This window comes from Littorina saxatilis, linkage group LG3, assembly GCF_037325665.1.
Source record: "Littorina saxatilis isolate snail1 linkage group LG3, US_GU_Lsax_2.0, whole genome shotgun sequence".
Classification (NCBI taxonomy): Eukaryota; Metazoa; Mollusca; class Gastropoda; order Littorinimorpha; family Littorinidae; genus Littorina; species Littorina saxatilis.
Window position 1 is genome coordinate 38610674 of NC_090247.1, and position 25347 is coordinate 38636020.

Below are 25347 nucleotides of genomic sequence, written 5' to 3' on the forward strand. Positions count from 1 at the left end.
ACACCCCCACACACACAGTCTCACCCTTACACACACCAACACAGTCTCAGGCTCACACACACACATTCACCCCACCACCCTCTGTCAACAGAACACAGACAACAAACAAACTGTTGAGGGAATCCCAAACGAGTTGTTTATTAAATGGGTAAATTGTGGTGCTATACATTCCTACATACGACGAACACAGTATCGTCACCAAACATTGTAACACTGGTTGGACAACTGCTGGCACAGGTCGAAAACCTACTTCAGCATCTCGCTTCCTACCAAGAGAAAGGCCAGAGGTTCACGAAACCTTTACATCATACAGGTAACTTTGTGTTTCTTGGTTTAGAGTTATTATACATGCTTGTGAGGAAGTCGAAACGTCCATCGCGCATTCAAGGCGTGTACAAAAAACAAAAAGTCTTTACACTCTGTAAGTGTACAAAATAACGATTAGGATTGCATGGGTATGCTTTCTTTTTGTGTGTGTGAAAAGTTAAGTAAGTACATAAGAGAGATACTATTCCTTCGTTTGCTGTTCGCGAGTTAGACTTAACACAGGCAAAAGAAATAAACATGTTGCATAAAATGCGAAGTCTGGCTCAAGACAAAAACATGACGAATCAGACACTGAAGGAGTACAGTACATCATACAGTTAAAACAGGTGACAAAACCAGTTGGGGTTTGCGACAAAAAGTGACACACACACACAAACTTCTCCAAGGTTCAGCAAAATTGTAAAACGTCAAAACAAGCTCTGAATTGCATGGCATTGGGAGAAAACAACAAAACGTATTCTTACAGTTCAGTGTGACGATAAAAACACACTCTCTCACACACACACACACACCAAGTGCCTGAGAAAAAAAGACAACAGTAAGTTTTCTAACAAAACTTCCACAGAATAAACATAAAGGTCCCTTCACATCCCACATTTTTTCTGCCCACTTTTGGACAGCAGCATAAAGCTGAAGCGCTACCTTTTCCCAAATCACAGACTTCAAATGCATTTTGCTGGCAAGTTTTAACTCCATGAAAAACCTTGTAACCTGCAATGTACACAGTTTCCAATGGCAGCACTTCCTACATTCTCATGAGAAACAAAAAGATGACAATTTGGTACCCTTCTAATTCCGAAGCATTTCATGTTCTGAAACATAATCTGACAATTATTTAAGAAAATAAATGAATGTGTAAAACTACCTATAGCATTGGTAACTTCACTTACATTCCACCTCTACCCCCAACCCAATTCTCCTTTCCACCAACCCAAACCCAAATCTTTATGGTGACCCTACAAACGTTAAAGGTGAGCAAAAAGTAAATGCGTAGATCAATACACAAAAGAAAATCCACCTTGTCTTTTTAAAAACTGGCAAAAAACTGCAATTTGTTTCAACATCATGACTTAGCTTCCTGATGTATTTCTATTCTTTGTTCTATCTGCTGATCAGGGCAACTTCTCTTCCAATTATTACAATACTAGAACCCTGATTCGCAAGTAATACGATACCTGAAATCATCACTGCAGCCCAAGAGCAAAAGTTCTTGCTTCAAAAATTCACTGCGTACAACTGAAAACATTTTGGAGAGAATAAAGACATTTCATTGGTATTCATTTAATTGTGTGAATTATCTCTAATAACATTATCATATTCCTAACAGTAAGTATATTTCAGTTCAAGGCCAGAGAAATGCATGGCAATTTAGGAGAAAACTAAGAGTCGGGGTATTGTTGACAAATGCAACTCACTTCCCCTTTATTTATTTCTATCCCTCTGACAGTGTTTCAGAGAAAACAAAAGCTTTTACAATCTACAAGTTGGCAATCATTTAAACATCGACCAGGATAAACATGATCGATTTCTTTTTTGGCCAGCTCAACAGAGACATCATAACCTGCTTTTATTCTCGTAGGCTCCAGTGAAAAAAAGAATCTTTTAAAATCATATAAAATGATAGCTTCTTTGACCGTAGTATTTGAATGAACTTTTATTAACTTCTCCTGGCAAAGGCCAAGTGCTCCTGACAGAAAACAGTTACAAAGCAGAAGAGTTATGTTTTTCATTTTGAATGCGGTCATGCTGTAAATTCCTTTCTATCTTTTTCAATTGACTTTTACAGCAATTTCATTAACTGTTTGAAGCTTTCTTGGTTTGCACTTTAAATTCAACTTCCTCTTCTCCTGTTCTGCTCTTTCTTGGATAGCTTTTGCTTCCCATACTTACTCTTCTTCTTAAACTTTGCTTTATTTGACTTGAATTTTTTTCTCAAAAAAATAAATAAAACACCAAACAAAACACATCACCTGGTCAAGACACTATTTAAAATAAAATTACTTCCAGATAATCGATTCAAATACATAACTTACAAAACTTTCTCGCGTGCCAATTTTACCTACATTGCAGGCGTTATTTCCACAAGCACTCAGAATACAATATTGCTCATAAGAAAATCATTTTTCAAAATCGACTGCAAAAAAATGATATGATCCGAGAACTTGAACACACACACAATAACCCATGTTCTGTTACAAGGAACAAAGTGTAAATGACCAGAGAATTTTAAAACATACACACATACAACTTATTAGTAAGCTTGAGTGTCACATTTTTCAAGGAAAGACATGCATCCAGAAGTACATCTAAGCGTACAATCTGTGGACCTTCTTCTTCCACCACCATATCAACTAGACAGTGAAGGCCATTGCAAAAAAAACTCTAATATCTGTGTTATCAGTTATCTGAAAGTTCTATTGCAAAATCTGACTTTTATGTCAGAATCACCTCTAATGTAAAAAAAGAGAAAAGTTTTGGTTTTGTTTTTGTAAACACTCTTTTGTCAAAAACGGTTTGCTTTTAGATATTTCAGGGGATGTAACTCTGAAAAAGATGTTCAATAATATTCGTCGTACAGTTGTTATCCCCCTTATTCCTAAACATTTCATCTACTTAAAACAAAAAAAATTCTCTTTAGATTTTTGCTGAGGTGGTAAAGCACAGCCCTTTCCAACTCTTAAACAAGCGTTAAGACATGTGCAATCACTCATTCTCACAAACACAACCATGCTGTGTGGGTGCATTCCATGTTTTGGTCAAGCTGCTCCTTGTTCCTGTCTGTACTTTACAGCCTTCAGTTTAGGCACAAAGTTGTAAAGCCAAGTGTTGAACAAAGGCAACATAACCCATGGAACCCCTCACCAGATTAATTCAGCACACCAAACTCTGCTGCACAAGAGAAAATAAAATGCGCCATAGCCTCCAAAAAACAATCAGTAAGGCATGAGATTCGGCTCCACTCATTCTCTAAACTCGCTCCAAATGCGCATGATAGTTATTTTGAAAATACAGCATGAAAGAGCAAGACAAATTGCATTATATAGCACCAAAAAAATGTTCCTGTTTTTGTTAAAGCACTTCCACTCTTGCTGAATTTTGACATAGTGACGATGCAAACATTTACATACACAATGTTACATTTTATTTTCTCTTGTGCAACTTATTCCGACTTTTTTAAGTGCACTCATGGTCAGAGCAAGCGGCACAATTTCTAAGGTATCTGACCAATTAAAACCACACACACATCACCGACTAATAACAACCCCCCCCACATGGTGGGAGTGTCTGCTAAGGTGATATGTTAATTCAGATACACTACCTGATGCTTCAAACAGTAAGTTAAAGCACGCCCTTGTTCAATCTCCTCTTGCAAAATCCTCACCCTCCCTTGACAGTTCAGATATCAACTGGAAAGGACGTTAACTCCAAAAATGACATTCAATATCTTCCTCCACATTTCGTATATACACAGAAACACTAAGTAAACCTAATCAGTTTACAAGATGACTGCAATCTGATTGTTGACCTTCAGTGCCACGAAGCAGACAGAAAGACACTTTGTCAGCAAAAGCTGACAACAAGGGAGGTAAGGCAAGTAAGAGATAACTCCGCCTGGCAGCAGACTGTGGGTCCAACATGTCACCCGCAGGGGTGGCTACGCTGTCCATACGTGGGGCGACAAAGTGTGGCAGCCAGGGCTGCTTCGCTTGGTCGCCCGTGAATGACTCAACGCCAACGCTAAAGCTGCCAGGCCTGAGCCACAAGGGCGCGCGCGGAGGTCAGCCGTGGTAAAGGCCGACATGGCGGTTGACAGGACGTTACCGTGACAACGAAGCCCCCACACTGCAGACAGCTCGCAGGCCTCGGGTCCAGCATGTCACCTCGAGGAGTTCCCTCGCCCCACGCTGAAGGTCAAGGTCAAGGTCGCATAGAGGTGACCTTGCCGTGACCTCTGGTAACGCAGGACAGGGACGGCTGAAGCCAGCAGTCTGGGACTGTGGGGGCTTTCAAGGTCAAGGTACCACCCTGTCAACCTGGCATGATTTTGCAAAGCACAGTGTACTTTGCAGGAAACGAAAATGTTGAAGCAGCAACAGCCTGCAAGTTTTAGCTGCTGCTATGGAATAAACTCATTATTTGAAACTATATTCTTGTCATTCAACTGACAAGCCAAAGCACGAAGCCTTGGGTAACTCTTCTACTGTAACTCTTGACTAGTGAACATCTTTTTTTATAATGTCACCAGTTCTGTTATGTCTTCAGCACATACTGAATTGCGGCATGCAGGCACACTTGACTAATCTGATCACAACTGCACTCTACTGTACATATCATTAAAAAGTGTTTGAAGAACACATGTTAACACTCTTCTGCATTTCTAAGAGGCGGCTGCACTCAGGTCACTCACTCACGCACCTAAAAACGGCAATGTTAAAAAATATACAAATCATTCAAAACAGTCTCATTTTACAACGAGATCATGTGATCACAAAATAGAACTCTGCATTACAGGGCATCAACACATATAAATAACACTTCTTTTGTTAAAAAAGAGTAAACCGAAACAAAAAACAAAATATACAGCACTATGTACAAAATGCACAAAATCTATGTACAGGCGAGTAAGTCTTTAAATTATACACGTTTATTTACAGCAAAATACATCATTATGTATAAAACCTTGACCGGCTTTGACTCTTTGACAAATTTGAATTGGCCAGTCTATTGGAACACAGTAATCTCATGGTTAACACATGTCACATTCAGCTTTAAGCCCGATACAACTTGGCACGGCAAAAACATTGTTCAGTGACTCGAAGCGTCCAGTTTCAGAAAGTAACGATACGATGACAAAAAGCATGACTGCCCAGATGCTCTCTGCATTGCTCGAAAAGCTTCTGTATTTTCTTTTGACAGATGGAAAGAGATGACTAACGAGAGCCTGAAGAAAAATGCAAGTGACTTATTTGGACTAGATCTGCACTGCCCTGAAACATTTAAAAAAGATCAAGTATCAAAATGCCTATTAGAGGAGTGCCAAGAAGGCAAGAGAGAGAGAGAGAGAGAGAGAGAGAGAGAGAGAGAGAGAGAGAGAGAGAGAGAGAGAGAGAGAGAGAGAGAGAGTTAAAAATGCCATCCTTTCAACTTCTCTGTTCTATTCACACTGTTCCTGTAACAAATTGGTTTTTTTAAATCCCCCTGTAATCTTTTTTATTTGACCACAGAAAATCTGACTGTTTCCAAGAGTCTTTCAAGTCCTTCTGTACGTGTAATTGAGGATCTGAATATTCATTTAATACTTGCTTAGCTTTAAACAAAAAAACCTTCAGGAATAAAAAAAATGTTGGCACTTAAATTTAAGTCTAAAGAGGAATGAGAAGAAAGGCACTAAATAACAGGGTATAAATGTATACAAATAAAAAAGTAAAGAAAAATGCTCTAAAGAATATAAGAGAAAAGAAGTACTTCCAGAGACAGTTATGTTTTGGCAGAAACAGAAGTCTTGAACACAAACGTGAAGCATTGCTTCTCGCAGTTTGCAGATCAACTGTTAGAGATGACAGAGCACCTTTGTGGCTGCAGCAGTACTGATACACATGACAAAGAACAGATCACAATACCGATCTTCTGAACCAACTAATTGATAAATTTCACTACATAAACTTTTTTTTGCAGCCAGCCCTGAGAGTGGATATATATATATATGTATCGATCAAGTGCATCTGCCTTACATAACTTTGTAATACACTGGACATAAATCATCGTTATCATCACCATCATAAAAACGTATCACAAGGACGCAAAGCATAAGCCGCATGTAGCCATAAGCGGATGTGTATTGCATGGGTGTGATTATCGCCTACATTTGATCTAAATATAGCACCACTGAATCTTTTACTCTCCACACCCATACACACACAAACACACGCTCAATACCTTGTGAAGGCAAACAATCGAATTCTCCCTTTAAACAGGCCATGCAATTCAGAGAACGTTGACAAAAATCACACATATAAATACATAAAAAACAAACAAACCCCAACTAGCTTCCCCAGTCTCTTGAGAGTACTGATGAAGTAGGATACAGATTGCAATTCCTTCAGTGTCCAGCAAAGAACCTTTCGCAACATCATATACAACTGGCAAAAATATGTCTTGTTAAACAGTCTTAAACTCGAATAATAATTATAATAATTCAATAGAAATTAATAGAGGGAGAGTGTGTGGGGGGCACGGGTAAAGCAAGAAACACAAAAAAAGTGAAGAATACGACTGCCAGTTACTAATAAGTCTACTTACAAGTATTGTGAGCCTCTACACAGCCATTAGGGTACATGTACAATCACATCAAAATGGGGAGGGGGGGTTCATATTTATAGCGTTTCTGTACACACAGAAGTAAGTAGCAGCAGACAGGCCAAACCCTGTTAAAATCCTGCCTGCAAGCGTGTGACACTTGGCTAGCTGGCAATATCACCCACCAGCAAGAAAAAATAAATCATTCGCCGAATGCTGAATCGAGTGTTTGGCGCTGGACAAAACAAAAGGGGGAACAATCCAAGACTGTTCTGCCCTTGAGCTTTGTGCCAGCTCGGTCATGTTATTATCTCCCTTTTTTCTCTCTTCGTTACGCGTTCCTCTTTGTCGCAAACCTTGACAAACCAAGATGAGAGTCTCATCCGCGAAAGCCAGCCAGTATCGCCGCAAAATTGCCCCTAAAGGCGAGTTTTCACCGAAAACAATCCAACCCTCAAATTTAATCTACAACTACAATTTTTTTTCTTTTCCTTTTTGTTTATGTATTTTTTTTAAATATATTTTTTTAAGAGTTGTAGCTCCTTCATTTTTACAAACATCAAGAGAATACAAGTTACACGCAAAAATATCAACACACACAATTGCAAAACTCTGAACAGTGCACAGAAGGCGAAACGGATATTTGATTGGAAAAATTTAACGCTTGGTTATGGTTTCGGTGCTCCATGTACATATAATGATATTTTTATAATAAGTCAGTAGAACAGTTCTGTGTTAACATTTGTTTTGTACTTCTTGTTTCCCATCAACGGATGGTTACAGCTTACACGTTGGACTATTTACTCCATACTAGAAGACTTTTTACATCATTAAAAACCACAGAGTTGCGGCCTATTCACAAGTTAGTATAACAATACGTTTTGTATGAAACTGTTCTCATCTAAGAATCCTTCCCATGTTTATACGGCATACACAGATTTGCTGAGAATACTGAAAGATGTATCAACCCAATAAATATACACGTAAATATTGAAGAACATGAGACGAAACAATATAAACAGGCGCTAGGCTAATACACGATATGTCGAATAAATATCTTTGCAGTCCACAACATCAAACTCAGAACAAGGAGAAACCAAGTTGACAGCATGCCCGTGACTGGGAAACAAATCACAACAAAATGACAGAACTCCGTCATGAAGATGGAGAAGGAGATAGAAGGAAAGAGAGTTGGTGTGGTTAACAGATAAAAGATAAGGTTGCCTTACTAGCCAGGCAAAAAAGAGACTTTGATTTACAACAACAACAAAAGTTAGTCATATCCAAATGGAAACGCCACGCAAAAACAACAACAGTAACCACAACACACCTACAAAACAGAATACATATAAACCACCACAACATAACATACCGAAAAACCACACCAAACAAAAAACAAGCAACACAGAAATAACTGGATATAAAGTACAACACATACACACACCAAAAAAACAAAAACAGTTTATGACTATATTGTCACATGTACACCAAATGCCTACGTCTATTCATTACGCAGACACGAGAAGACGACACAAACACTCGAACTGACTACTTCTATCTACGCAAACACGAAAAGATGACACAAACACTGGAAATTACCGGACAACAAAAACACTTAACCACAGCGATTTCCGACCAAGTCCAAGCAGAAAACTTCCGTAGGGCAAGTTCGACATGACCGACTCAAGGTTCAACACCCTGTCCTGTTCATGTCGGAATGCAATCATCACAGATTGACTCGGGTGAAGCCGAGCCGACCTAGCAAACCTCCGTAATGTGTGTGCGTGTGGGTTTTTTGTTTTCTCTCCAAAGAACCAGGTAAAAGGCCTTGTAAAAGGAGCAAAATCTATAATCCTACTGCTCGGTCCAAAAAAATGACACTGATCAAGATCACAAATATGACCTTGAACAAAGTCGCCTTCAAAACTTGACTTATTCAGAGTTTTCAACAGTTGTCCTAAAAAAAAGTCACTACTTTCAACCACAACTAGATTTCATCTAATTTCTTTGCACTACCTTCACCTACAAGAAACTTAGCAATTCACGAGCAATACCGATGCTGGCGCAATCCTGGCACGAAAACGGCGTGAGAGCGGTCGCGCTTGCTGCAACGGACGCAGCCCGCTGGCTACGAGTCGCAGCAAAGCAAAAAAAGGGGGAGATAACGACCGTCAAACATCGATTCAGTGGAAGACATCAGCAGGGGCACACCCTAGCAGCAGAGAGAGAGGGGCGGCGGCGAATGAACCGAACGGCCCGTAGCTCATCTTGGGGGAGTTGAGAGCGTCTGACGGGCGATGGGAACACTTGTCTTCATTTCGTCCACGCCTGCAGCGACATTGCACGTGAAGAGGAGGAGGAGGAAGAGTAACCACGGAGAGTTGGTGGCTGGATGTAGAAATGTGAGTTGCTTCTTGGACCTGTTCTTTGTGAATATCATGATTAAAAAAAAAAATTTAAAAAGTGAGAGAAAAAAAAATGAAGTGGACGAAGGTGAGATGAGGTCGGCTATTTGGACAGCTTGCTGATGACTCGAATCAAGGCTCCGTTCTCATCCTTTAGCCGCTGGTTGTCTACCTTGAGTGCCTCCATTTTCTGCACAGTTGAAACACACAGGTTTAGTTCCACTTCAAAAGGCACAAACTTTCATTCTCTGTTTGTCCAACAAACCTTGGTGTGGTACATGTCTACAGTAAACACAGTAATCCTATCATGAGAATTAAAACAACGTCTGCGAACTTATACGATGAAAAAAAAAAAAAAGAAGGCAACCACTGTTTCAACAAAATGTTGTTATAGTACTGCTAGTGCAAGTTAAGCTTGTTATTGTATAATGATTTAAGTTAATGTTTTCTTTCAGTCCAGTGAAGCTGATCGTTCAACAAGTCAATGAAGAAAATACTAGCTAAAATGTATGCAAACACAATCTAGTCCTTTCTTCTTCTCTTCATACCTCACAAAGTAATAACTGCCTATTTCACAAATATGCCTTAATATACTTAAACTCTAGTAGTTTCATTTCACATTGCAACAAACATCACAATCAGTTCTTCCTCTTCTCCTTCTGTTTATATTATTTTCTCTATTGTCTTTTGTCTTTTTTGACATTTGCAGGAAAGAAAAATGTTATAAATGTGTCAGTGGACATACGCACACTCAAACACATCACTGAACTGAAGGAAAAGATAACACCAACCAAAACAAATCTGCAAATCTTGCTTTTCAATGCACGAATTAGTCAACATCATCCACTCATAAATAATCTTTTTCCAGCATCCTAAACAAGATCCTTCCGATTTTAGTACATATGCACTGGTTGCTCAGTACCATTTTTCTGTAAATATGTACATAATGTATGTGGTTAAGGCATTAGGCTTGAAGCATCATGTACATTACCTTTGAAACCATGAGTTTGTTAGGTCTGATAATTTATTTTTCTATTTTAGTTTTTTTGCCGTTGTTTGTTTGTTTGTCATTATTTTTGTTGTTGTTTTTTCCCAACAAAAGCACATCTTTGGAGCAAAACAACCCTTCTCGTCATGACTGTGAATTAAAACAGAAAACGGTGCAAAATAAAAGAAGAAGAAAATTTGAGAGTAAACAAACAAAAATAGAAAGTGGAGAAAAAGAGGCCCGCATACACTAACCCAGGCGGAAACTTAACAAATTACAGATAGCCCTTAAAATGTGAGATCGCCCTTAAACAAAACTAAACAAACAAAAAGTGTGTCAGGAAAGTCCAAAAGTTTCTGCATCCTGTTGAGAAAAAAAAAAGAAAAAAAAAAGAAAAGGAATTGGAAAGAAAAAGGTAAAGTCAATTCTAATATGCAAACCCTGACATCTAGAGGATACAACCCACACGAGTTCTGGCTAATTCAGGTAGGTGACCCTGGATTTAAGCCCCCAAGCATGTTATTAACTAACTTGAAAAAGACAACTAATTATTTTTTTACCTTACCTATCATAATTTTTCTTTGGCTTTAGCTTTTGTGTGCGCCTATTTTTTTCTATTTTAGGTCATTTCTGCAAGAACTAGCCGTCTACCAGAAGCAAGCAAGACCTGTACAAAAGCCTGCATAAAAACGGACTAGCAACGACTACCTGAGGGACTGTCATCAAAAATTATGCTGTCTATCTGGAGAGCACAGTTGGTTCTGAAACCAACCAGAGGGATATCATTTGCCTGCAGGTTCACCCTGATCAGATACCTTCACATGACAAATACTCTTTCAATCAAAGATTGATATTATGGCACACTCTTGATTGCAAAACAACAGTAGCTCAATGAGAATACTTTCTTTTAGAGCAATAGAAAAGAAGCTGTGACTGAGCACAGATCAACGAGCATCAAAGAATGTGCATATTATTCTTGATAGTATAGCCAGGGTTCGACACTAGCGGGGGCGGGGGGCGAGTATTGTGTTCCACCCCAAACATTGCCGAAGGTTGGGGCCCACTCCGCCCCAGGATATATTCCAACAATGACAAACCGAAAATTCTAATGCCAGAGCCAATCACTAAAAATCGCCAGTCAAAGTCGTCACTGAAATTTGCGTTACGATCAATGCCGCAGTCAAGAAGAAACAAGAAGAGCAAACGCTCGATCGAGTCACTTTCGCAGTTCTGAATATTATATGAGGCATCAGATGGACAGGAAGAAATTGCTATTCACAACACAATGAGTCACGTTCACATAAAATTTGAGCCCGGTCACTTTTATAGTTTCCGAGAAAAGCCCAACGTTAAGTTGTGTGTTGCCGAACAGAAAAGGCTAGTTATCTCCCTTGTTTTTCTGATAACGTTCGTAAAAGGCTACAGATGTAAATACTTTGATGTAAAGAATAATCCTACAAAGTTTCAATCACATCCGATGAACTTTGTCAAAGATATAAAATGTCTAATTTTTCCTTTGACGCTGACCTGTGACCTTGAAAAAGGTCAAAGGTCAACGAAACCATTGTTAAAGTGTAGAGGTCATTGGAGGTCACGACTAAACAAAATATGAGCCCGATCGCTTTGATAGTTTCCGAGAAAAGTCCAACGTTAAGGTGGTGTCTACGGACGGCCGGCCGGCCGGACAGACTAACACTGACCGATTACATAGAGTCACTTTTTCTCAAGTGACTCAAAAAACATTGAAATCGTCGAAGGACAATGCCGCTAGGGAAATAACTCCCAGATTGCGCTCTTTCGCGTGAGAGATAAGTATCGCCTTCAAATGCCAAACGGCCAAAATGTGGCGACACATCCCTGGTGTAAAAAGACATGGAAATGAAGATGAACAGGGTGGAGAGAAACGAAAAAAGGAGACCGATGCAGCCAAAAGCGCGAAGCGCTGTCGTAATTTCAATGTCAAAAGGTTAACTCTTTCAACACGTCCACCCTATGACATGACTATACACTCAGAACGCATGCGCCAAAGCATATAAATAGCCTGCTGACAACCAAAATTGGGACATTTTGAAAAAAATATTGTATTTTGAAAAAAATATTGTAAAAAAACTAGTACATGTGGGGATTTACTTTTTGCACACAATTAAAGAAAGATTTTTCATTGTTTCAGAAATGTACTTTGTATTTGTCAAAAGGCTTGTTGTGTTTGTGTGGTATGCTATTGAAAATGTCAATAAATAGCCTGCTGACAACCAAAATTTGAAAATTTTGAAAAAAATATTGTATTTTGAAAAAAATATTGTAAAAAAACTAGTACATGTGGAGACTTACTTTTTGCACACAATTAAAGAAAGATCTTTCATTGTTTCAGAAATGTACTTTGTATTTGTCAAAAGGCTTGTTGTGTTTGTGTGGTATGCTATTGAAAATGTCAACAATTTAAATAAAAAAAAGTCCAGAGGCACCACATAAATACTACAGACATGTTTGAAAATATGCACAAAATGTTGTTAGTGAATACTCAAAAAAGAATTTACTAACCTGAATGATACAATGAGATGACTGGGTGATGACTATGATGAATATATCCATGTAGAAGAAAAGAAACACTTGCTGTCACAGTATTTACAGTGCCACAGAGCACAGCTCAACGCAAAACGCCACACCACATTCCAGGCACCAGAATCGAGTCCCATTGCGTTGGGTTTTATCCATAGAAGAAAAGAAACACTTGCTGTCACAGTATTTACAGTTTTTGTATAAATGACTTGTTTAGAACTCGGTTTATGCACGGAGAACATCCTTCTTTGTGTGCCACACTTCGAAGCACGGATCAACACAAAGCGCCACAGCCATGTGGCCACAGCCGGAACATTCCCGGCACCAGAATCGCGTCCGTCCGCTTGCATTGGGTTTTGGCCAAAGTAGCATTGACACCTCGAGCTCTTGATTTGGCTAACTCATTCACCCTCATCACTCACTTATCCATCTATCACAACACCACTGTTTCATGCACACACAGTCACTACCTTCCTTCTGCACGCCGCTTCGCTTCGCAACAACACTGACAACTCGCGACATTTTGGAATCCTAAATATGAAACTAAGGCATGGGTTGGTCCCGTCAATGACCTGTAGTATCCAAACTAACCAATGAAATCAACTGTTCTGGGAGTTATTTGTCGCGTATGGTAATGCAGCCGACCTCTGAACCTATGACGTGGGTTTTCGTATGGAAAATCCCCAGCGTGGTATTTTCCACTTCCAACGCTACTATTAAGGCGGTGTGAGGCGAAGCGACTCACGCACCTTACGCACGGATTCTGGCGGCGTGCTGACAACGGCATGATCAGTGAACGCTTGTATTCGGGCGGCGCGTCGCGAAAAAGTTAAAAGAATTTCCCTGGCTTCAGTACGATGAAGAAAAACAGACCATGCATTGCCGCACGTGAATACTGAGAGTGGGCCCCAGATGTTTGTTTTCCGCCCCAGCAATTTCCATCTCTGGGGCCAGTGCCCAGGCCAAATAAGTTAGTGTCGACCCCTGATAGCTGTGAGACTATAAATGTAGAAATGTGAGACTCTTACAGATAACAGTCCACAGGCGAAAGTTCTGGTTACACCAAGAGTAACCCAACATCAACAATTTGTCATAAAATGTATCAATTAAAAACTTTTATATGCACATTCTTTGATTAAATTGACCAGCTTTTACTCTGCTCCAGCAAAATCACCATTAATATTTCCTTCTGATCCATCACAAGATTAAGAGGATTTAATTATTGCTGCTGTTGTCATAATCTCATCAAATTTCCTGCTCAAGAAAATCCTAAAAATAAAGAGAACTTGTTTCTGTGTGGGAGTTGTATTTGTCTTTTCTGTCTTCAGTCAGGGTTGCAAAGAAAAAGCAACGCAATTAAGCTCCACTTCAAATACACGCTATCTACTTAGCGATAAAAGTCATGTTTCTATACAGCTTTAAAATAGCATGTGTACAAACAACCGGTCTCACCAATCAAGGGTAAGTTATGGGATGGAGTCCTGTCAAGAAAGTAGCAATGACTCAGAAAAGTTGGTTTCACATATTAATACAGTCGATCGAACCTGCCCTGGCGAACTCCTCCCGATAACGGCCACCTGTCCATTACTATCACCTAAAAGGATCCATGGCAAGTTTTTTTCCTCTCTGTCTATAATTCACCTTTCTATAACGACCACCTGTCTATTACACCCACTTTTGGTCGGTCTCTTATAGACAGGTTCGACTGTACTGGCTTTTAGAAACAGATCTAGGTCAGTCTAGGTCTGAATTCCCTCCAACCCTCAAAGACGCCATTATATGCAGACATCCTGCGCAGGTTGCTTAACGCACATTACAACATGTACTTTCACTGTTATCTGATGTCATAAGTGTAGATGTTTATCTTGCCATTAGAAAAGTTGAGCAGAAGACAATCACATAATTCAAGTACATGCATGCTGCCAAAGCTTTGATTGGAAAGATAACAGGTAGAAGAGCTACAACTAATTTTAGTTTTAAGGTCTACTAAAGCATGCTTACTTACTGCACTGGACTTATATATTCAAGATGTAATTTAGATGCACATGCAGTTTTATGCACTATTTATGAAGGAGGGGCATCAAAGACAAGGAGCAATGAGATGACAGGTATAAAAACTTGCTGAAAGACTATAACTTTCTCAAATCTTGAATTTGGCTGTCCATCTCAATTCTCAAAGACAGATTTCCCTCATCTCCGCTAAAACCAATTATAACACACATTATGAGAATCAAGTATTTGCATGAATTCTACCACTTAGCTCGTGCCAAAGAAAACAGAGGAATTTTTTGTGAGAGCGTCACAGGCAATAGATGATTTTCAGAAACAACTCTGTTGGGTTTAATGGATTGAAAAAGAGTGAATACCCTTGTGTGACACACCTTTCGCTCGTGATTGGCCCCTCCAATGTTTGTCCTATTAAAATCAAGGGTATTCAGTCTTTCACAACCCATACAAACCTGACAGAGTTGTTTTCAGAATGTGTCTATTGCCACACTGTGCATCTCATTAAAGCAAAGTCACCACCCTGTTTAGTCCAACTGCTAAGACTTGCATTTAAAAAAAATATCAAAACAACACTAAGTTTGTGATGACCCAAAAAGCTTGGATTATGCCGTGGGATCTGCCTGAACGACTATCCTTTTGACAAATGCTCATTTCATTAGACATCTTTTTTTGTTTCCTGTGATGAATTTATTTGTCCATACAGAAATGGGATGGTGCATATAATGGGACTTTCTCATGCAGCCAAAACATGTAAGCGTCTGTGGATATAACGGTAACATTAGTAAATTAGTTCAATGAAATAAATGCATCTGTTAGATTTAGGTTCTCATCAAGAAGCCAGAAAACTGTGCAACAGTTACTTTGTAAAGCTCAGTTAATGATTTAACCACATCAACTCTATTAGGGGGGAATCAACTGGCTATAAGCAGTAAAAGCAAGTGGTCATTTTGTTTTACAGGTGATTATGTGCTTAGTTGACCTGCTAACACTCTCCCTAAATACATGTACAGTGTATCATCATCCAGAGTAAGTTGTATTAAATACTACAATGAACTGACTTCCCCCAAGGGCTGAAGAACTGACAAATGAACCCCACTGTTCTAGAGATCCACTCAAACTAATTTGTGACTCTCTCTCCAGACAACTCACTTTTTATCTGTATAAAGAGCTTCCCTCTGTATGTGTATGACACAATTTCTAATACCCTCCATATGCGTATGACACAATTCCTGTGTTTTCAGTAAAAATGTAGACCCCCCCCCCTATCTTTACCCAGAGACCCCTCAGTAAACATACTGGCGCTGTGCAATCATAACTAAACTTAAAATCCTCACTGTGCTATATAAGACCTGCTGTGCTTATCCTTTAGTTACTTAATCTTTTTGAAGCTTTCTTCTTTCTCCAGTCCAATTGGCAATACATGTACTTTAAAATGAATGCTTGATGATAAGAACAGGAAAATAACACGTATTCTCTTGATGGTATTTCAAACAGCATATGTACAAAAAATATAGTTTTTCCCAACATTTTCTTCTGTGCTTTCTGGACCTGTCATAAACACCTCAAATAATGATTATGTGCTTCGTAGCAATGGAATCACTGAGTTTGAGAGAGAATAAGTTTGAGTGTTTGTTAGCATATAATCTAGCTGTAACTTCCTCCCCATTAAAACTCCCTTCACCAAGAATGACAGTTAAGACATATCTCCTGAGAATCATATGTTGAGCTGAAAATTACCTCTTAAAAAGCATGAAACTAGTATGATGACAATCTCTCTTAAAAAGCATGAAACTAGTATGATGACAATCTGAGTCAACAACAGCCGACTTCCTTCATACCTTCACCTTCATACCAAAGAGTTAATGACAGGATTTAGTATTTTTATATCTTCATCTTCATACTTTGATTTAGGCCAGATTTTAGTCTCGATTTATCAGCAATGAATTGAACTCAACCCCAATTTTTACATTTAATGCCAGCATGCCCGTAGTTCCACTTTGAAATATCGACAGAAAATAAAATTCAATCTCAAATATCAATGCCAAATTCATTGTGAGCGATTTAATCAGTGACTACTAGATTACAGCTAAACATTAAATACGCTGCAAAGAGTAAAACCTGAACTTGTTCAAACGTAACCCGAGATCAACTGTTCCAAGTTAGATTAAACAGACGACAAAACGTCCATCACAGCCTGTACAAGAAGCTTTAGGAGCCTGCGACCATGCGTCAGTAGAGGTTATTATGCATACGAAATGAGGTGTGGGTCAAAGGGCATAGAGCATGCACCGAGCACCCTTGACAAACATAAAAGAACGCCAAAAAAAAAGAAAAAAAAAGAAAGGGAGAATAAGGAAGGCAGGAAAGGCAAGGAAAGGCACGGTGCCAGCGTACGCCACAGTTACCTATTTGGACAGTTTGGACACCACCCGAGACAGAGCCCTATTTTCCTCTTTTAGTTTTTTGTTTTCCGCTTTAACCTTCTCCAATTGCTGGAAAAAGGAGAATGAACAGTCATGAGAGAAGAGATGTTGTAGCGACAAAGCCATAAAAAGGAGTCAGAAGTCAAGAATTTGATTCACATTTCAGCTCTGAGGCACGAAGAAGTCAAGTTATTTTCAACATGTCGCCATCAATCAAACTCAGGCAAAGTTTGGAAATGAGAGAATAGGAAAAGTTATTTACAAACATAAGTCTGAAATGTAAGGGAAGAAGTAGATTCCTCTACATTTCACATGCCCAGCACAGTTTTGTTTTGCAGGGTTTAAAAAACCAAATGTTTTTACCATTACCCCGCCCTTAAAAACGTGAGCTAATCTTACGACCACTTTGTATACTAATAACGAGACTTCTTCCCTTTCTTTAGCACAAACTTATGACCCATTAATCAGGCAAGATCTCTTTTTGAGGCTTTGTCTGTGATGGGGTAAAAAAATAAGTTGTGGAAAAGTGACAACAATCGGAATGAGCAAAACCTAAGCTCAAAGTCAAAGTACCCTTCTCATGGGAAAAAAGTGCATTATGTTAAAAAGTGAACTGTTCCATCATAAGCACACAATCACCCAGTGGCAGAGCAAGACAAGAAAATCAAAATCTCTATCTGTTCTGGTTTGCTTCAAAATAAATAAAAGCCCACCTGATGTGGGCAAAAGAAAGTCAAAATAAGCATCTGTCAAAAACCCAGCTACTCTGAAATTCTATTGTCACTGCAAAAAAATCAACTCTGTCAACACAAACTCAACGCAAGACTATAACAATTAATGTTACTATATAGCTCTTTTTTTCCAAATGAAATTCAGAAATCTTATTAGGCAGTGATATTGTTAAGGTAAAACTTAAGGTGAAAAGAAAACTAAGGGATGCTGATGGTTTCAAAATATGAAAAATGAGATGATACATATTGTACAGGCACGATTGACATGACGATAAGTAACATATCACAAAAACAGAAGAGCCATCTATAGCAATTTGGTCCGGAAGAAAGGTCCTTTAACATGACAAAGAAACTAAATGAATACAAAGATTTGAGCTTCGAAATAGTGAAGAACGAGCAAATTTTATCCCCCTTCTTATTTTACCTGTCATACTTTCACCCGTATTTTGCTGCACACACCTATTCAGTCAATGGCTCTTTTATCTAAACTCCAAATAATCTCATTATCTCTTGGTCTTTCTCATGAAACTACCCTTTTGTATATCTATATACGGCTTGTGTGTGTCTGTCTGTCTGTCTGTGTGTTCACGCTTCACGGCCAAAGTTCTCGATGGATCTGCTTCAAATTTGGTGGGCATATTCAGGTAGACCCCGGACACAATTGTGGAAAATTTTGAACATGTGCGTGCTCTCAGCGCGCAGCGCTGAACCGATTTTGGTTTTTCTGTACATCCATTCCCAGTAACTCTTCCTTATCTTCTCCAGTGTTTTGCGCGTTTATCTCCCTTCCTTCATATGGTGCGACCCGGCGAAGCCGGGTATTTGGCTCTACTTCTTCCCGGCGAAGCGGGTATTCATCTAGTCTTCAATATTCTCAAAAACATTACATTACGTTTTAACATTAATTTCTTCACTTGACTGAACATTGAAAATGTCCACCTCTTACTAAGTTGATGTTTAACTCCTTTCTGATCACAGCGTATTTTCTGTTCCAGATTGTCTAACTTTGACAGCTACTGATATGGTGAGCCATTGAGCATTTCTGTATTGTGGACATACTTTTCCGTTCAAATTAAAAGGCATATTCCTGTATGATTTTTTTGCCACAAACCTAAACAGTTCTTTCCCTTCAATCCATGGTCTTCTCTTCTTAGATTTTAGTTCTCTGCCTTGTGGTAAACAGTTCAGTAAAGCAACACTACACAACAGCTCCAATATAGTAGGACACCCAAAGCGGCTGATAACTACACAAAACTAATGTTCAGACAACTGTTAACAACAACAAACAATAATAGCGTGTCAACAAAGACAAAGACTGCTGATAGCGTAGTTTCTACCTGTCACAAGCGGTTAAAAGTTATTCAAAAAGACATATTTTGTAAATTACCCTTTATTTGTGGTAGATGGATGAGAAGACAGCACACGTAAATATGAAATGAGTTGAACAGTACATGAAAAGGTGAGAAGGGAAGGCGAAGGGCGTTAACTATAGCGATAAGCGGATCTGTTCAGTTTGCAAAATGCAGCAGTGATAACCTTACCTTCAACTCTTCCTCGTACTCGGAAACTTTTCGCTCCAGTGCCCTCTTTTCCTGTAGAGAGGCATCACAAATAGCATTAACATCAGTGATCAGAGTAATAACAGCAGAATGAATATGGTTCCTCTTCTGAAGTCTACATTTCTTTCTTTAAGTAAAAGCTTTATCAGGTAATAGGTAGAGATTCAAAGCTAAATGCAAATGCGCTTCACAAAAATAAAATAAAAATAAAAATTATTTAGTGTTTGGTTTTTGAAAAATATATTTTCTGCAGCAACAGTAACAATTCAAGTTTTGATAATAATGACATCTGGGAAATACTGCACATAACGCTAGTGTTTTCTTCTCCTCCTAGTAAACTTATGACGTCGGAGGTTTCTACACAAACCACGAGTTGTAATTTTAGTGTTGAACTCAAGTTTTCCTTATTGCTTTTTCTGAATGAATTTTCTTGTTCCTAAACTGTTTTTTCTGATACTTGGAAGATATTAGTTTACTAAGTACACAGCATAATTACTGACTACATGTGAACTAAATTAAATTAATAGCGTTTACAATATCAAATGTCAGTTTTAATTACGCTGCTGTCCTTGCATGACTTTTTATTTTATTTTACTTTTTTAGCTGCTTTTGAGGGGGGAATCGAGACGAGAGTGTGGTGTATGTGTGTGTGTGTGTGTGTGTGTGTGTGTGTGTGTGTAGAGCGATTCAGAGAAAACTACTGGACCGATCTTCATGAAACTTGACATGAGAGATCCTGAGTATGGTATCTCCAGACGTTTTTTTCATTTTTTTTATGAATGTCTTTGATGACGTCATCACCGGCTTTGCGTGAAAGTTGAGGCGGCACTGTCACGCTCTCATTTTTCAACCAAATTGGTTGCAATTTGGGTCAAGTAATCTTCGACGAAGCCTGGACTTTGGTATTGCATTTCAGCTTGAAGGCTTAAAAATTAATTAATGAGTTTGCTCATTAAAGTTGTCAATAAAATCGATTTTTCGCAAACAGATTTAAAATTGATTGCATCGTATTCTTCATCACATTCTGAATCTAAAAATATATACATATGTCAGGTTTACTCTTAAAATGTGATCACAATTAACGAGAATAGATTAATTAATCTTACGATTAAAATTTAAGAAATCGATACAAAAATGATTTCATCTTATTCTTTATCATTTCCTGATTCCAAAAACATATAGATATGATAGGTTGGATTCAAAACAAGCTCAGAAAGTTAACAAGAATACAGAAAAGCGCGCTTTCCTGCTTAGCACAATACGCTACCACGCTAATCTGGCATGTCAATATCACTTCGTTTTGCACGTGAGAGGTGAGCGATTTCCTTCACGCGGGGATTGACGAAGCTGTACTGTCTTGGTGAAAAAATACAGTGCGTTCAGTTTCATCCCGTGACGGTTCGACAGCTTGACTAAATGTAGTAATTTCGCCTTACGCGACTTGTTTTTTTAATAGATACGTACTTGTTTTTATGGCTGCTTTTCTTTTATTAGCTGCTTTTCCTGATACTTGCAAGATATCAGTTGAAGAAAACCGCTAGAGTACAATGGAACCCCCCTTTTTAGACTTCCTCATGTAAAATATGTCCAGTCCTTAAGAAAATGTTTAGCCTGTAGGACATGAAAATTGCCTATTGTTTGTTTTGACTTCCTCATGTAAACTATGTCCAGTCCTTAAGAAAATGTTTAGCCTGTAGGACATAAAAATTGCCTGTTGTTTGTTTTGACTTCTTCCTTTTTTAAGACCTGGGTTTTTTTTTCTCCAGATGTTTTGTTCATAACCTCTCTAATTTTAAAATCCGTTTCAAGACTCCCTCCATTTTAAAACCTGATTGCCTCAGATGTTTGGAGGTCTTAAGATGGGGGTGCCACTGTATGTCTATGTGAGGGGAGGACTGACCCGTTTGTCGGTGGTGTCGATGCGTGACTCCCTCTGCTTCATGAGTCTGTCCAGCTCCTCCTTGGCCTCCAGCAGCTCCTTCTTGGTCTGCTCCAGCTCCTTCTTCAGTTTTGCATTCTCCTCCTTCGACTCCTCCCACAGCTACACACACACATTGGTTTTATAAAAAAATGAACACTCCATAAATTCAAAAAAAAATTCTCCCACAGCAAACCCCCCCCCAAAAAAACCCACCAACCTCAACAACAAAAAAAAAACAAAAAACATTCTCATTAAACAAATTCAACAATGCTTCCTCACACAGCAAAACAAATAAACAAAACAAACAGAAAAACAGAACAACAACAAACACAACTGTCATCAAAGAAATTCAACAATAATTCCTTGCCCAGCTACAAAACCACCATCACCAAACAAAATTGTTGATTCCCGATTTTCTACAAAAACGGTCATGGCAAAACCTATTTATGTGTGAAAGAAAGATTATTTTAAAGAGCAAAATGAGGACATTCTGGGTCTGGGTTGGCTGGTTGGGGAGTGTTGTAAATCGTAACTTATAAAGGTGCAGATTACTCAGCAGAACAGGATTGAAAACAACATCTGAAATGCAGCAGAGAGAATTTCACTTTAGATAAACTCTTGCATACTTTTATATCTAAAACTACACTGAAAGAATGTCATTTTCAGTCACAGTTAGGGTACCTTTTTGTAGTCTTCAAGATTGGTTGTGGAACGGGACTGGCCGTATTCGGAATAGGAGACTGGCCGGTTTCGGCCACTGGAATCGGACGGAACATCTGAGGAGGAGTATCGCCCAAGACGCGATGAAGAGCTCTGAAAAAAAGATACAGCAAAAATGAGCATACATAAACAGCCTTTATATTTCTAGTGAGAAACTCATTAGTCTGAAAATGAACTGTGACATGATATAACATCATACATAAAAGCAATATAATGACACAAAGAAACACAACAACAAAAACAAAATGACCCAGCCCCACAAAGAACACAATCTTGCACTGCAGAAACATTTCTTTCTTTCTTTATTTGGTGTTTAACGTCGTTTTCAACCACGAAGGTTATATCGCGACGGGGAAAGGGAGGAGGGGGGATAGAGCCACTTGTCAATTGTTTCTTGTTCACAAAAGCACTAATCAAAAATTTGCTCCAGGGGCTTGCAACATAGTACAATATATTACCTTACTGGGAGAATGCAAGTTTCCAGTACAAAGGACTTAACATTTCTTACGTACTGCTTGACTAAAATCTTTACAAAAATTGACTATATTCTATGCAAGAAACACTTAACAAGGGAAAAGGAGAAACAGAATCCGTTAGTCGCCTCTTACGACATGCTGGGGAGCATCGGGTAAATTCTTTCTTGTCCCAATCAATATGGGACTCCCCCTAACCCGCGGGGGGTTACTGAAATATTCATTTGTCCACATTTGAATTTTCTCATTAAATCATTCCCTAAGGACAGCAACATTAAGAACCTGGAGATGACATTTTGACAAGGGAATGTCATTGACATTAAAAATTACACCATAGCACTAATTAAGGCAATTGACGAAAGGTGGTCTAAATAACAGTGATTGACTGTTCGCCTTCAAAAGACCAGGAATCAGAAGCATATTCTGATGGCAGAAATACGCATTTCCCTTCCCCCACCACAGAAAGTCAACAACAGTGAAGTGAGATGAGCATTTGCTGTTTAGCCCACTGTGGATAAAGAAAGTGAAAGCCACATACAAGAAAGAGTTCTTTCACAGGCTGTTTGAGATAGGGTCTGTTTGACATAAGGTCCGCAGAATCAGTTACCCCAACAGATATCCAATATCGGCTATCTTCAGCATCCTTAGAACAAAAATGGGCCTTGTCCACAATAAGTGGCTGTGCCCCCCCCCCCCCCCCTCCCATCCCCTCCCTTACAATGCATCCATTCAGAAGCCATCTATTTTCCCCACCTATATTTCCTTTGGCTATGCATGGTAGCTTTCCTATGACAGGAAAAAGCTAAACATTTGTGTGTGTGTGTGTGAAGCTTTCTGCAAAAACACCTGCCCTATCTCACATCTTGGAGGGTCATCTTGGAGGGTCAAATCTGTTTGTCAAATCTGTAGGTCTATTACTGTCCCCATCTTCGCATGAGACATTTTGTGGGAAATTTATTTCTGACTTAAAACAACCCCACCCTCACCAGCTCAAATAAATAAATAAGCAAGCAGCATAAACACCAGACAAATACCCTCTAAAACAAGAGCCTAATTCTTTGCACCAAGAACAAATGCTCAGGACCCCCCCCCCCCCCCCCAAACATATATAATGTATATACACCAACTATAATCCCCAAGCACACAGAGCAAAAGGGAAATGAAGGAGAAAAAAACCACTTCATAACCCCCACCTCCATTTTCAAATAAACATCTACTTATCCCCAAATACACACAGAAAAAAGATCAGGAAAATAGTGACAGAAAAAAAGCACAGTCAGAGACTTCACTAAACAGACAGAAGAGGAAGATTGTGAAAGATTCCCATCACATCAGACCAGCCAGCAGAGCTCCAAGACATGACTCATTCACCTATATATCTTGCTTTACCTGCCTGCATCACCTCTACTTTTACTCCTCCGATCTATTTCTCTGTCCTTCACTCTCGTGCTTCTCAATGTTAACCAGCCACTACTGCTGATGATATCTCTTGTTGTAACTGTGGCATTGTAATAACACAGAGAGAGAGAGAGAGAGAGAGAGAGAGAGAGAGAGAGAGAGAGAGAGAGAGAGAGAGAGAGAGAGAGAGAGAGAGAGAGAGAGAGAGAGAGAGAGAGAGAGAGAATTCTTTATTTTACGAGGGTAACAGAATAAGCATTGGTATCTCTCTCTCTTTCTCTCTCTCTCTCTCTCTCTATCTCTCTCTCTCTCTCTCTCTCTCTCTCTCTCACAGGTGCAGGATTGTAAAATATTTCATAAAAGACTTGACATGATTTAAGGGCTCTCTCTCTCTCTCTCTCTCTCTCTCTCTCTCTCGGTAAAAACGGTCATACACGTAAAAGCCGTGGGAGTTTCAGCCCATGAACGAACAAACAGACATTCTAAGCAAACCAGCATGGCAAACGCATGTGCGCGCAATCATTTTACACATACCTACATAACCAAACACGCCCCTCTGAACCAGAGAACCACAATTGCAAAAGCCTGTGTGCTCAATCACTGGTCTTTTACCTACCTACTTAACAAAATACCACCCCCCTCTGAACCAGACAACCAAAAACCAAACACACCCCTCTGAACCAGACATCCCAAATAGCAAAAGCCTATCATGCCCAATCACTTCTAGTCTACATACATAACCTAAACCAACATCCCCTCTCCACCCCTCTCCAGGAGGAAGAACTCAGACCCTGGGGAGCAGGAGTTATTTTTATCCCCAAAGGAGGAAGAGCAATGCCTGAATGCCTGAAATGCTGCCACCTGGATGCGGGTCAGTGAAAGAGTTCAGTCAATTCCCATGTTGGAGAGCAAAGCAAGCATCTGGTACAGGTCTTCCAGCAGTGCTTCTCAGCAGACCCCCCCCCCCCCCCCCCCTTCTTCTGGCTCTGCCCTTACTTGATGTACCAGACTGCCATCAATCATCTCTTTTACCTGCGTTAATCAGCCCTGAACTAACACAGCACACACTTCTTAGTTTCCCACCCCGTTTCCCAATTTCTGCATAATCTGAAAGAATCTTGATGTTTCCCCCAACAGAAAAGCCTGGCAGATCCCTCCGTTTTTATGTCAGGTAGAAAAGTGGAAGAAGAAAACAAGGCGTTAAAACTGTGGCACCCAAAACTTCCCGAACTTGTCCATTTTTGTCACCATTCTAACCTCAGACATGGGACTCTGAAATCTCCATTTCACTGACATTCGTACTAATAGCAAGAAAGGGTGTGGTTTCTACCTATTTTTCAGTGCTGATTTTTGACTAACAAAAATCCTTCTCCTGGGACTGACATTTTCTGGAAAAATTGCATGTTAAAAAAACAAAAGTCATTCATTCATAGTTCAGTTATTTCAAAATGCTTTCATGAATGTACGCAAAATATGCTTCGAGACGACTGAAAATTTGTAGAGAATAAACTCTTCTGCAAGAAGGATTTTTTTTTTTTT

General features: G+C 39.2%; 1 protein-coding gene across 15 annotated transcripts in view; it reads right to left on the reverse strand.

Moving 5' to 3' along the window:
• Window positions 1-113: 113 nt before the first annotated feature.
• The window catches only part of LOC138962311 (protein phosphatase 1 regulatory subunit 12A-like), a 108680-nt gene continuing 83446 nt past the window's right edge, over window positions 114-25347 (reverse strand). For 14 of the 15 annotated variants that reach the window (XM_070334070.1, XM_070334079.1, XM_070334075.1 and 11 more), the window contains 4 exons: window positions 21899-22030; window positions 21197-21337; window positions 19279-19329; window positions 114-9219 (listed from right to left, as the gene is read on the reverse strand). In XM_070334070.1, coding sequence (XP_070190171.1) covers window positions 9133-9219; window positions 19279-19329; window positions 21197-21337; window positions 21899-22030 — 411 coding nt within the window. In that variant the 3' untranslated portion in view covers window positions 114-9132. Of the gene's footprint in view, window positions 9220-16988; window positions 17076-19278; window positions 19330-21196; window positions 21338-21898; window positions 22031-25347 lie in introns of all 15 variants that reach the window. The other variant, XM_070334068.1, reaches the window with a different exon arrangement.